The sequence below is a fragment of the Suricata suricatta genome, chromosome X, assembly GCF_006229205.1.
Source record: "Suricata suricatta isolate VVHF042 chromosome X, meerkat_22Aug2017_6uvM2_HiC, whole genome shotgun sequence".
Lineage (NCBI taxonomy): Eukaryota > Metazoa > Chordata > Mammalia > Carnivora > Herpestidae > Suricata > Suricata suricatta.
In genome coordinates this window covers 56,947,913-56,960,898 of record NC_043717.1, presented here as the reverse complement: position 1 = coordinate 56,960,898, position 12,986 = coordinate 56,947,913, and the positions used below count along the sequence as shown (strand labels likewise).

General features: G+C 36.0%; 1 protein-coding gene across 1 annotated transcript in view; it reads left to right on the top strand.

Annotated features, from left to right (window-relative positions):
- The first annotated feature begins 7,744 nt into the window (after positions 1-7,744).
- Positions 7,745-12,986, top strand: part of RTL3 (retrotransposon Gag like 3) — a 50,528-nt gene continuing 45,286 nt past the window's right edge. Inside the window, 1 exon segment of the mRNA XM_029929664.1 lies at positions 7,745-7,911. Within this exon segment, the coding sequence (XP_029785524.1) occupies positions 7,745-7,911 (167 nt within the window).

Genomic DNA, 12,986 nt, shown 5'->3' with positions numbered 1-12,986 from the left:
GACACATATTCTTAGTTCTGTTCATTGTCTGGATCTCTATAGCCTGCTGGCATTTCTTTGAGAAACATGTAATCTTCAGCTCTGACCCCAAAGCAGGGTAGTCAAAAACACAAATTTCATGCCTTTCCCCTCAACTCTTGATAAAGGATATATATCCCCATCACAAAGGTTTAGTATTATGCACCTTCACCTTGATTATGGTCCTATTATAATGACAATCTGTAAATGTCCAGTCCCTGTTGCAGCAGGCTTGACTCCCATATATTTTTAAACCAGCCTAAAACCCTTTTTTCTCCACATGATACTTTTCTCCACTCACTCCTTACAAGTTCAAATCATAAGTTTTTATCTTCATGGAAGGTTAAATATAGTCTTGGATATGGGGATTGTCTGAACCCCTTCATTGGGGTTATTTCACTGAAAATCCTTGGTATTTCATTAAAATTAATGTTATGTGTCCATAAGTGGATCAAGCAAGGGAAGTCATACAAAATCAGAAGCATCATTGGTTTCATATGCTGTACTACAAAGTACATTCATGTGAACAAATCATTCTATATTTCCAAGGAACTTTTAAGACACAGCCTTCCACAAGTGAGTTTTAAGGAATGTCAAATTGCTATTGTTTTTGAAAAGTTATTTATCCAAACTTACATATGATAAGCATGGTTAATTCTGATCATTTTGGAAATCTGACATTTTGAAACCTTAACTATACTACATGCCAAACATGGTTGCATTATGTAGGAGTCCAGGGTGAAAAGTTTGTTCATTTATGTAAAATTCCTCAAAAAGGTTAAGTGTCATGATTCTGTTCAGTATTCTTTATAATCCCAAACTATAATTTCCTCAAGGACAGGACATATGCCTTACCATTTTCTGTATCTCCACTACATAACACATTGTAACTGCACAGAAATAAATTACAATTAATAAATGATGCTGAAGAAAGGAGATAATCATTTACAAAATACATCTGTGAAACATGCTTTATCATCTTCTTTCACTCTATTTTGTCCTTAATTCTCCATTGTATGTGTCATTGCACTTTAGTTAGGAACATTGCATAAACAGGAAAAAAGATGCTTCTTCCCAAGTAAAAATTAATTAATTAATTAAAGTTATTTAACGTATAAATTTAAATTTTTTGCACAAAGTCAAGAATCATACATAGAAAGAATTATATTTGTGGAGGAAACATCCCTGGCTGCATGTACAAATGCAATCATATTTGTGCCAGCTCATAAGAACCCTGGATAGATACTAAATCACACATTCAATAGGAAGTGTTTATGTTTTAAGTCTCTCTCTCTCTGACTCCAGATAAGATGACTGTATCAGGTATGAAAACCTTCTGGGAGGTTAGAATCAGACGTTGAGATTTATGAGGTAATAATAATAAAAAATAAGTACAAAAAAAAGAAAAGAAAAAGAAAAAAAAAGCAGCAGCAGCTCCCCCTCGCGAATAGGCATGGTTTGGTGTAGTAGGTCTTGGGGGCTGCTCTCAGAGGCCCCGCCTTGGTGGCTGCAGAGAGTAGAATGGCGGTGCTCCAAGCTCTGCTGGAACTAAGTGCTATAAGCCACTCTAATGAGTCTGATCTCCTTGTGCCACAGCTGAACCAAGTTGTATTTTTGAGGCCCGCCTCGTTTCAAAATCCTAGTCCCTGCACTTTTATGCTACCACGATGAGATGTACTTGCCTTGGTGGCTGGCTTCTTAACCAGGATCTGGTAGGGGGAGGGAGAAGTTTCTCCAGGTGCTGGAAGGGATTTGCGCTGCTGCTGCCTGAGACAAAGTGTGTTGCCTGAGGCGAGGTGCGCAGCAGGAGGTGAAGTGCAGCCCTTAGAGGCACCACCGCCAACTCCCAGCCCCCAGCCGCTATCGCTTTGGGGGAGGGATCAGTTTCTCTTGGCACCACTTTTTTCCTCTTTTTTTGATGGGGAGGGGCTGTAATTTTCTTTGAGTAGTGGGGTGGGGATGATCATGCCCTGTTCAATCTACTTTACTAAAACAACTCCATTTGATGTTTCCAATCCAGTACTTTTCCTGTGATTGACACATTCCAGGCCAGTTTCAAAATGCCTATTCCTCAGAGAAAGATGATATTCCTCCTCATTAATCATGGGTTACTGAAAATATCTGGGAATTCTGGCCAGGTTAACCCATTTTCTTAAATAGCTTCCTATAATACATTTTTTCTTCCATTTAAATACAGTATAGCCTTCGTAAGTCAATTATAAACAAAGCCACTTATTTATTTTATAAATACAGTACTATTCTCTCATCAAATACAATTAATGCATTTTCAAAAGCTAGTTCTATTTTGCAATGTGGGTGAGTTAATCGTGAGGGTGTTTGCACTTGTTCAATGAATCCCATCTTCAAAGAATGCTTTCTACAGAATGAAGCCTTGTCTTTAGGCTTTGTCAACTCATTCAATCCTATAAATATTCTATACATTTACTTGGAAACTACAAATATACACTACTACTACTAGGTACTACAAAAGATAAAAAACAAGATAAAGTTTTTAGTCTTGGAACAGTTTGATGATTGAGAGCATGTACTTTGAAATGAGTCATATCTGGGTTCTGATAGCTTATTCACCACTTTTTAGCTATGTAATCTTGAGCAAATTATATAATATTGCTCAGCCTCAAATTCCACATATGCAGAAAAGAAATAGTAATAGCTCCCTTATGGAGTTTGTTAAAGTAATTAAAGGAAGTGGTCATTAGACTAGGGTGTCTCTAATACCTTGGTAGACTACATAAGCAAACAAAACCACAAACCAGAGTCAATGTACTCAAATCTGAAAAAAAAAATACAGCTTGAGAACAACCAATCACAAATCCCAAACTAGGCTTTCCAAAATAAAGCAACTGCTTAAACTATATAGTGAATCAAATCATTCCCTTGCTTTGCTTCTCTCTCTTCTCTGTAAAAACATCACACCTATCTCCTGCCAGTGGAGCACTTTTAACCACATTTGGTTTGGTGTTGTCCAATTCAGATCAATGTATGCTTAAACTCTTTAAATGCATCTCAGATTATCTTAATAGGTTGTTTTGAGGATTCTTTCAGATAATATATGTAGTGTCTGGTGTGTAATAAATTGCTCAATAGGTGGTAACTATTAACTATTCAAGTCACTTATAGACTAAAGAAAAATTGAAAGAACTTAGACAAGTACACAAATAATTAAAATTGAAGGCAATTGTGATACCTTCAGCATTGCTTTTCTTTTTCAAGGTTGCTTTGGCTATTCAGGGTCTTTTATGGTTTCTTACAAATTTTAGGATTGTTTGCTCTACCTCTGTGAAAAATGCTGTTGTTATTTTGATAGGAAATGCATTAAAACTGTAGACTGCTTTTGGTGGTATAGACATTTTACAACATTTGTTCTTCCAATCCATAAGCATGGAATGTCTTTCCATTTCTTTGTGTCATTTTCAATTACTTTCATCAATGTTTCATAGATTTCAGAGTACAGGCCTTTTACCCCTTTGGTTAGGTTTATTCCTAGGTATCTTCTTATTTTTTTATGCAATTGTAAATGGGTTTATTTTCTCAATTTCTCTTTCTGTTATTCATTAACAAGTGTATAAAATGCAATGTATTTCTGTACATTTATTTTGTATCTTGTGAGCTTACTTAATTCATTTATCAGTACAAACAGTTTTTTGGGAGAATCTTTAGGGTTTTCTCTGTGTGGTATCATTTCAACTACAAATAGTGAAAATTTAACTTCTTCCTCACCAATTTGGTTGTCTTTTATCCCTTTTTCTTGTATGACTGCTTTGGCTTAAACTTCTAGTACTATGTTAAATATAAGTGGTGAGAGTGAACATCCTTGTCTTGTTCCTGAACATAGGGGAAAGCTCTGTTTTTTTGCCATCGAGTATGATGTTAGTTTTGTGTGTTTTTCATATATGCCTTTTATTATGTTGATATGTTTTCTGTAACTTTAATTTGTTGAGAGTATTTATCATGAATGATATTTTACTTTGTTAAATTATTTTTCTGCACTATTGAAATGATTATATTGTTTTTATCTTTTCTCTTATTGATGTGCTGTGTCGTGTTGATTGATTTGCAAATATTGAACCATACTTGAATGCCAGGAATAAATCCCACTTTGTGTGGAGAATGATTTTTTTAATGTATTCTTGGATTCAGTTTGCTAGTAATCTGTGGAAGATTTTTGCACATATGTTTGTCATATATATTGGCTTCTATTAATATTTTTGCATGGTGTGTTTATTTGGTTTGGTATTAGGGTAATCATGGCCTCGTATAATGAATTTAGAAATTTTCCTTCCTCTTCTATTTTCTTGAAAAGTTAGAGAATAAGAGGTATTAACTCATTTTCAAATGCTTGATAGAATTCCCCTGTGAGCTGAATGGTCCAGTATTTTTGTTTCTTAGGAGTGTTTTGATTATTGATTCAGTCTCATTGGTGATAATTGGTCTGTTCAATATTTTTTATTTTTTCCTGCTTCATTTTTTGTAATTTATATGTTTCTAAGAATTTATTAATTAGTCTTAGGTTGTCCAATTTGTTGGCAAATAATTTTCATAATATTTTCTTCAATCCTTATATTTCTATGGTGCCAGTTGTTATTTCTCCTCTTCCATGTGTGATGTTTTCTTATTTGAGTCCTCTGTATTTTTAGTTTTTTGAGATGAGTCTGACTATAGGTTTATAAATTTTGTTGATCTTTTCAAAGAAACAGTTCCTTGTTTCATTGATCTGTTGTATTGTTTTTTAGTTTGTATAACATTTATTTCTCCTGTAATCGTTACTATTTTCTACATTCTATTGGTTTAGAATTTTCTTCTCCTTTGTCTGGCTCCTGTATGTGTAAGGTTAGGTTGTTTATTTGAGATTTTTCTTGCTTCTTGAGGTAGGCCTGTATTGTTATAAACTTTTCTCTTAGAACTGCTTTTGCTACAAAGAGTTTGGACCATTATTTTTACTTTCATTTGTCTCCATGTTTTCTTTTAAATTTCATCTTTGATTGCTTTGTTGACCCATTCATTGTTTAGTAACATGTTACTTAACATATATGTATTTGTGTTCTTTCAGATTTTTTTCATGTGGTTGATTTCTTGTTTTATAGCATTGTGGTAAGAAAAGATGCATGGTATGACTGATTTTTTAAAAACTTATTGACACTTCTTTTGTGGCTTTATATGTCATCTAATCTGGAGAATATTTTGTTTGCAGTTGGAAAGAATGTGTATTATCTTTTTTTTAGAATGCAATGTTCTGAATATATTTATTAAATACATCCAATCCAATGTGTCATCCAAAGGCACTATTTCCTTGTTTATTTTCTATTTGTATGACTTGCCCATTGATGTAAGTGGGGTGTCATAATTCCTTACTATTATTGTATCACTCTTCATTAGTTCATTTGTTTATTATTAAATGTTTGATGTTTTGGGTTTTCCCGTTTGGGGTGCATAAATATTTTCAACTGCTATATATTCTTTGTGGATTGTCCCACTTTATATAGTGTCCTTTGTCTCTTGAACAATCTTTTTTGTAGGTCTATTTTATCAGATATAAGTATTGCTACCTTTTCCCATCCATTTGCATGATAAAATGTTTCTACATCCGTTCACTTTTAATCTGTATGTGCCTTTAAGTCTGAAATGAGCACCCTGTAGGCAACATATAGATGGGTCTTGTTTTTAGTACCTTTTATAAACTTTTCATTTTGGTTGGAGTATTTAGACCATTTACATTCAAAGTAATTATTGACAAGTGTGTACTTATTGCCACTTTGTTACTTGTTTTATGGTCATTTTTATAGTTCTTTGTTTTATCCTCCCTTGCTCTCTTCTTTCACCAAAAGTTGGTTTTCTTCAGTGATATGCTTGGATTGTTTTCTCTTTACTTTTTTGTGTGTCTATTACTGGTTTTTGAGTTGTAGATACCAATAGGTTTGTATATAACATCTTCTCCATATATCATTATATATTAAATTGATCCTCACTTAAATTTGAATTCATTTTTTTTTTGCTATTCTTCCCAAGGTTTTTGGTATTTTATAGATATACTTTTTTTAACGGCTTTTATTCTTCCTATATTTTTTACTCATACTTGTAGTCTTTTCTTCTACTCAGTGTCCCCTTTAACATTTCTCATAGACCTGTTTAGTAGTCATGAATTTCTTTAGCTTTTGTTTGCCAGGGAAATTGTTTTGGTTTGCTTGTTTATTTATTTATTCATATTTATTTATGTATTTATTTATTTACTTTGAAAGAGAGTGGGGACAGGCAGAGATAGAGTCTAAGCAGGCTCTGGACTATCAGCATGCAGCCCAATGAGGGTCTCAAACTCATGAACCATGCATGAGATCATGACCTGAGCCAAAGGCAAACACTTAATCAACTAAGACACCCAAGCGCCCCTTTTTGGAACACTTTTCATCTCTCCTTCTATTCTGAATGATAGCCTGCTGGATAGAGTATTCTTGGCCACAGATTTTTCCCTTTTGTCATTTTGAAGATATCATGCCAGTTCCTTCTGGCCTGCAATTTTTCTGCTGAAAATTCAGATAGCCTTATGGGGTTTCCCTTTGCTTATAACTGTCTCTTTTTCTTTTGATTCTTTTGAAATTCTCTAGTTATCATGATTTTTTGCTATTTTAATTACTATGTGGCTTAGTCTAGACCTCCTTGGGTTGATTTGTTGGGGGATCTCTGTGCCTCCTGGACTTGGACTTATTTCCTTCCCCAGATTCAGGAAGTTTTCAGCTATATTTCTCCAAACAAAATTTCTGCCTTTCTCTCTCTCTCTTCTCCTTCTGAGATCCTTATAATGTGAATCTTAAACTTGATGGTGTCACTGAGTTCTCTAAGTCTACTCTCATTTTGGCTAATTATTTTTCTCCTGCCTGCTCAGCTTAATTAGTTTCCATTACTCTGATCTCCAGTTCACTGATTTGTGTTGTGCCTCCTCTCATCTATGATTTATCCCATCCAATGTATTTTTAATTTTATTTATTGTGTTCTTCATCTCTGATAGGTAAATTATTATCCTTTTATTAATGGTCACCCTGATGTCCTCCACTCTTTTCCCAAGGCCAGTGAATATCTTTATGACCATTCCTTTAAATTCTCTATCACGGATATAAATTATATCTGTTTTGTTCAGGTCTCCAGCTGTGGTTTTGTCCTGTTCTTTCATTTGAGACATATTCCTTTGTCCCTTCATTTTGTCTTTCTATGTCTACTTCTCTGTGATAAGAAATTCAGCTGTATCTCCCACTTGAAAATAGTGGCCTTATGAAACAGAGGTTCTATAGTATTGTGCAGTACAGTGCCCCCTGCTCACCAGAACCTAGCACTTCAGGGGTGTCTCCTATGTGTGTTGTTGTGGCTGAGAAAAATTTTCCTTCATTCCAGTCATCTTCTATTTTGGGCAATGTTTCATCCTTGTGATTTTAGTGGGCTAGAATGGCTGCCTTGAGCTTGAGTTGAGACAGACCAGGCATTTACAAGAGGCACTAGCACCAAACTGCTGGCACTTTCCCTGCATTGTCTCCTGACAAACTTTCATTAGTAGGTGGTGTCTGTGGTCAAGCTAGTTGTCTTCTCCCAGCCCAATGCTAGGGTCATAGTCTCATTGGTGTCTGTGGTTACTTTCACTCTCCACAGGGCAAAAGTCTCTTTGGAGTGTTGCTAGTTCCTGTGAGGGATGCTTGCATATTGCCAGGCTTGTGGGCCCAGGATGGGCTCCATCAAAGGGCATATTGGAGGGGATGGATCCACAACTTGCATGGAGCAGCAAGCACAGTGTTTACAAGGTTTGCAGACCAGTCTTCGGGGAGATAGAATCTACAGCCAAGGATTTAGGCAGGACTGGCTGGAGGGGACAGATCTGCTAGAGCGGTGGAGGTGGGGGGGAGCAGGGCAGTATTCTTAGCCAGTTAGGTAGCAGGTGTCAGCACTTTGCTGGTTCCCATAAGTGGCAGCATCTTGATGCTAGGAGAGGTGGGAAAGAAATGGAGCCTTCCAGCTCCTTTCTTCCTGGAAGAGCCCCCCCCCCCCAAGAATCTCTTTTCCTGCAAGATACTCACTGAGATGAGTAAACAAGTCTGTCTACTGCATGCTGGAGGCATTTTTCAAGCTACTGCGTCTAAGCTGTATCCCTGCAGGCTGTTTGTTGTGCTGTCTCTTTAAGGGTGGGAACTTCGTGTCCTCTAGCTCTCTTGGCTTTTCCAGAGCAGAGCCAGCTGATTTAAAATTACAGAGTTTAGGTCCCACTGGTTGTAAGAACTCACAAATTTGGCTCTGTGTTTTTCAAAGCCAACTGTCATGGGGAATTATTTTCCTAGATCCTGGATGTGATCTCCCCTCTTCTCGTCACCTGTGGATCCCTCCATCAAGCAGACGGTCTCATGGTCCATTTGGCTCCCCACTGTGTCTCAACGGTTCCTACCCTCTTCGATGTGACCTCTTCTCTACATTTAGTTGTGGAATTTATTGTCCGAGTCTTTAGGCCATTTTCTGGATTATTTACACTGATGTGGATTTTATCTAGTATCTGTGGGATGAGATGGTCTCTTTCTTTGCCATATTCCAAAGTTTCTTTCCAATTACGGATTAACTTCTTAATTGAACTTTGGTAATTCAGATAGTGCAAAAATATATGGTATTATTTTATTGATTTAATTTTTATATTTTATGTATATTTTTAAATTGAAATAGTTGACATAAAGTATAATATTCACTTCAGGCATATAACATTGGGATTTAACAATTCTGTACCAAATGCTTACCACTATAAGTATAGTTATTGTCTTTCACCGTGCAAAGTTATAAAAATGTTACTGACTATATTCCCTATAATTTTCATCCCTATGTTTTATTTATTTTGTAACTGGAATTTTGTATTTCTTAATTCCCTTCACGTATTTTACTTCCCTTCCATCCCCTGCTTTCTGGCAGTCACCAGTTTGTTCTCTGTATTTATGAGTCTGATTCTGTTATTTCATTTTTTGTTTTGCTTTGTTTTTTACATTCTACATATCAGTGAAATCATATTGTATTCATATTCTCTAAGTCCATCTATGTCCATCACTAATGACAAGACTTCATTCTGTTTCATGGCTGAGAAGTATTCCATTGTGTATATATACCATATCTCTTTATCCATCCATCTATTGATGGTTATTTTTGTTACTTCAATTATTGGTTATTGTAAATAATGCTGCAATAATCACAGAGAGGTATATATTTTTTTGAATTAGTGTTGTCATTTTATTTGGGCAAATACCTACAAGTAGAATTACTGGAGTGAATGGTATTTCTATTTTTAGTGTTTTGAGGCCTCTTCATACTGTTTTCCAAAGTGGTGGTACCAATTTACATTCCTACCAACAGTACATGAGAGTTCCTATTTCTCCATATCCTCATCAACACTTGTGATTTCTTCTCTTTTTGATACTAGCCATTCTGAATTGTGTGAGGTGATACCTTATTGTGGTTTTGATTAACATTCCCCTGGTGATTAGTGATGCTGAGCATCATTTTATGTGTTTCTTGGCCATCTGTATGTCTTCTTTAGAAAAATGTCTATAAAGATCTTCTGCCCATTTTACTCTGATTATTAGTGTTATTTGCTGGTGAGTTGTAGGAGTTTTTCATATCTTTTGAATATTAACCCTTTATTGAATATATCATTTGCATATATCTTCTCCCACTAAGTGGGACTTTATTTGCTTTTCTGTTAATGGTTTCCTTCATGGTAAAATATCTTTTCAGTTTCATGTAGTCCCAATTGTTTAATTTTGCTTTTCTTTCCCTTAACTGAGGAGAATGATCCAAAAATGTTGCTAAGACTAATGTCCAAGAGTTTACTGCCTATGTTTTATTTTCTTCTATGATTTCAGGACTTACATGTAGGTATTTAATTCATCTTGAATTTGTTTTTGTGCATGCTATATGCAACAATTTTTTGCATGTAGTTGTCCATGTTTTCCAACACCATTTGTTAAAAAAAAAGTATCTTTTCTGTAAGGTTAAAATTGGTGGAGTAAAAAGTTACAATGTCAAGAGACTAGGAAAAGAGAACGGAGCACCTTTTATTACAGAGTCAGAAATAAGTGTAAAAGGCCTTTAGTGGGAGCTCTCTCAGGCGAGGTTCCTTGTTCTGGACAAGATGGACCAGGGAAGTCGAGCCTGGTATAGGAGGGCAAGGTTTTTTATGGGTGAAAGAGTTCGGGTTAGATCTCCAGTGGGCTGACTGCTAAGCATGGGAGTCCTTGGACTGTGGCGGGGTGGAATTGATGGTTTCTTTTATCGGGGTGATGGGAGGCTGGAACTCCATGATTGGCTGTTTTTCAAATGGCGTGGGACATTCCAGGTCTGTGGGTGGGGGTTGTCGGTGCATGGAGCTCTCCCCCTGAGCCACCTGGTCGCCATCTCAAAGTAAGCTTACATTTTCCATATTTCATATTCTGTCACCTTTGTCATAGATTAACTGACCATATTGGACTGTTTTTTCCCTGAAATCTCTATCTTATCCCATTGGTATATGTGTCTGGTTTTGTGCCATACTGTTTTGATTACTATAGCTTTGTAATGTATATTGAAGTCTGGGATTGTGATATATCCAGCTTAGTGTTTCACAGTTTGCTTTGGTTTTCAAGGGTCTTTTGTGGTTCCATACAAATTTTAGCATTATTGCTCCAGTTCTGTTAAAAATGTTACTGGAATTTTGATATGTATCACATTGACTTTGTAGATTGCTTTGGATAATATTGACCTTTTAACAATATTAATTCTCCTAAACAATGAGTATTATATTTATTATCATTTATTTGTATTATCTTCAGCTTCTTTCATCAATGTGGTATAGATTTTAGAATATAGGTCTTTCACCAACTAGATTAAATTTATTCCTGGTATTTTATTCTTTTTGATAAAACTGAGAATGGGATTGCTTTTTAAATTTCTCTTTCTGCTACTTTGTTGTTAGTTTAAGAAACAGGGGTGCCTGGGTGGCTCAGTCTGTTAAGCCTCCGGCTTTGGCTCAGGTCAGATCTCACGTTCATGGGTTCGAGCCCCACGTCAGGCTCTGTGCTGACCACTAGCTCAGAGCCTGGAGCCTGCTTCCGGTTCTGTGTCTCCCTCTCTCTGACCCTCCCCCTCTCATACTCTGTCTCTCTCTGTATCAAAAATAAATAAAACATTAAAAAAATTTTAAAAAAAGAAACAAACCAGATTTTTGTATAATAATTTTGTCTTCGACTTTATTAATTAATTTGATTATATATAATCATGTTATCTGAAATAATGAAAGTTTTATTTCTTTCTTACCAATTTATATGCTTTATATTTATTTTTATTGTATGAATGCTAAACCTAGGACATCCAGCACTATGTTGAATAAAAAAAAGTAGTAGATCTCCTTGTCTTATGCCTGCTATTAAAGGAAAAGCTTTTAATACTTTACAATTGAGTATGATGTTAAATGTGGGTTTGTTATATATGGCCTTTATTGTGTTGGGATATATACCCTCTATACTCACTTATTGGGAGTTTTTATCATGAATTGATGTTGAATTATGTCAAATAATTTTTTGCATCTACTAAGAAAATCATATGATTTTTTATCTTTCATTTTATATGTTGTATCATGTTTGTTGATTTGCATATATGAAGCAAAACTTGTATTTCTGGAATAAATCCACTTTATCATTGTGCTTGATTCTTTTAATGTACTGTTGAATTTGTCTTCTTAATATTTTGTTAAGGATTTTTACATCTGTGTTTATCAGTAATATTGTAAGTATTATTACCCCCTCTTTTTTCGTTTCCATTTTCATGGAATATTTTTTTCATCCCTTTACTTTTAGTGTTTATGTGTCTTCTGGCCTAATGTGAGCCTCTCGTAAGCAGAATATAGATGGGTCTGGTGCTTTTGTTTTGTTTTACTATTTCATCACTTATGACTTTTGATTGGACCATTAAAACCTTTTGCATTTAAAGTAATTATCGAGACTTCTGGGAAGATGGTGGAATAGGATACTAAGCTCACCCTGTCCCAAGGACACACCTAGATATAACAACAACATCAGTTCAGTGAACCAAGAAAAATGAACCCCATGCCCGCAAACAGAATTTCTACGTATAGTTAACTATAGAGAAGAGGCCACATAGAAAATGAAAGGAGGGACAGAAACACAGTTGAGAAATAATGTCTTGGCAATACTAACCAGAAATGAAAGAGATTCCATGGTGCAGAGAAGACAGAGAAGCAGAGCGATACCAGGCATTCCAGGCATGGGGACCTGCACTGGAACTATAAGGTCCTGTATTTTTGGCTTTGAAAACAAGTGAGGCTTAATGTTATGAGTATTTTACACCCAGCAGGGCTCAACTCTGGGTACTTAAAATATTAGTGGGTTCAGCTCTGGAAGAGCCAGGGAGCAATAAGAAACTGAATTGCTGCCCTTAAATATATAGCATAACAAGCAATCCTGCCTAGAAACAGCAGAGAAACAGCAGTTTGAAAATTGCCTGAGTTACATGTGAAGGAGAGACATTTACTAATTTCAATACTCATGCTGGAGAGGCAGGGATCTCTAGGGGTTCTCTCCAAGAACAATAGAGCTGCCAGGAGTCATTTCCCACTTCTGCCCCAGGCAAGATAACTCAACACCAGATGAACACCCCCTACCAAACTTACTAATAGCATGGATATTACCCCTGTGTTCTCCCATGTATCCATCCCATCCAACCCAACCCACTTATTAGGAGGCTCTCAAAAGTGGTTCCTGCCACATTCATCTTGCAAGCAGCCCCAGCAAGCATGGCCATCACTTCTAAGTGATTCCTGACCTCGGAAGAGAGGGAGTAAACTACACACACTATTTCAACTACAGCCCAAACAGAGGACTTTATAACTGGTAGTGCAGAAAGAAAGCCCTGCCAATCTGAGTCTTCATCCCCAGGAGATGGACTTG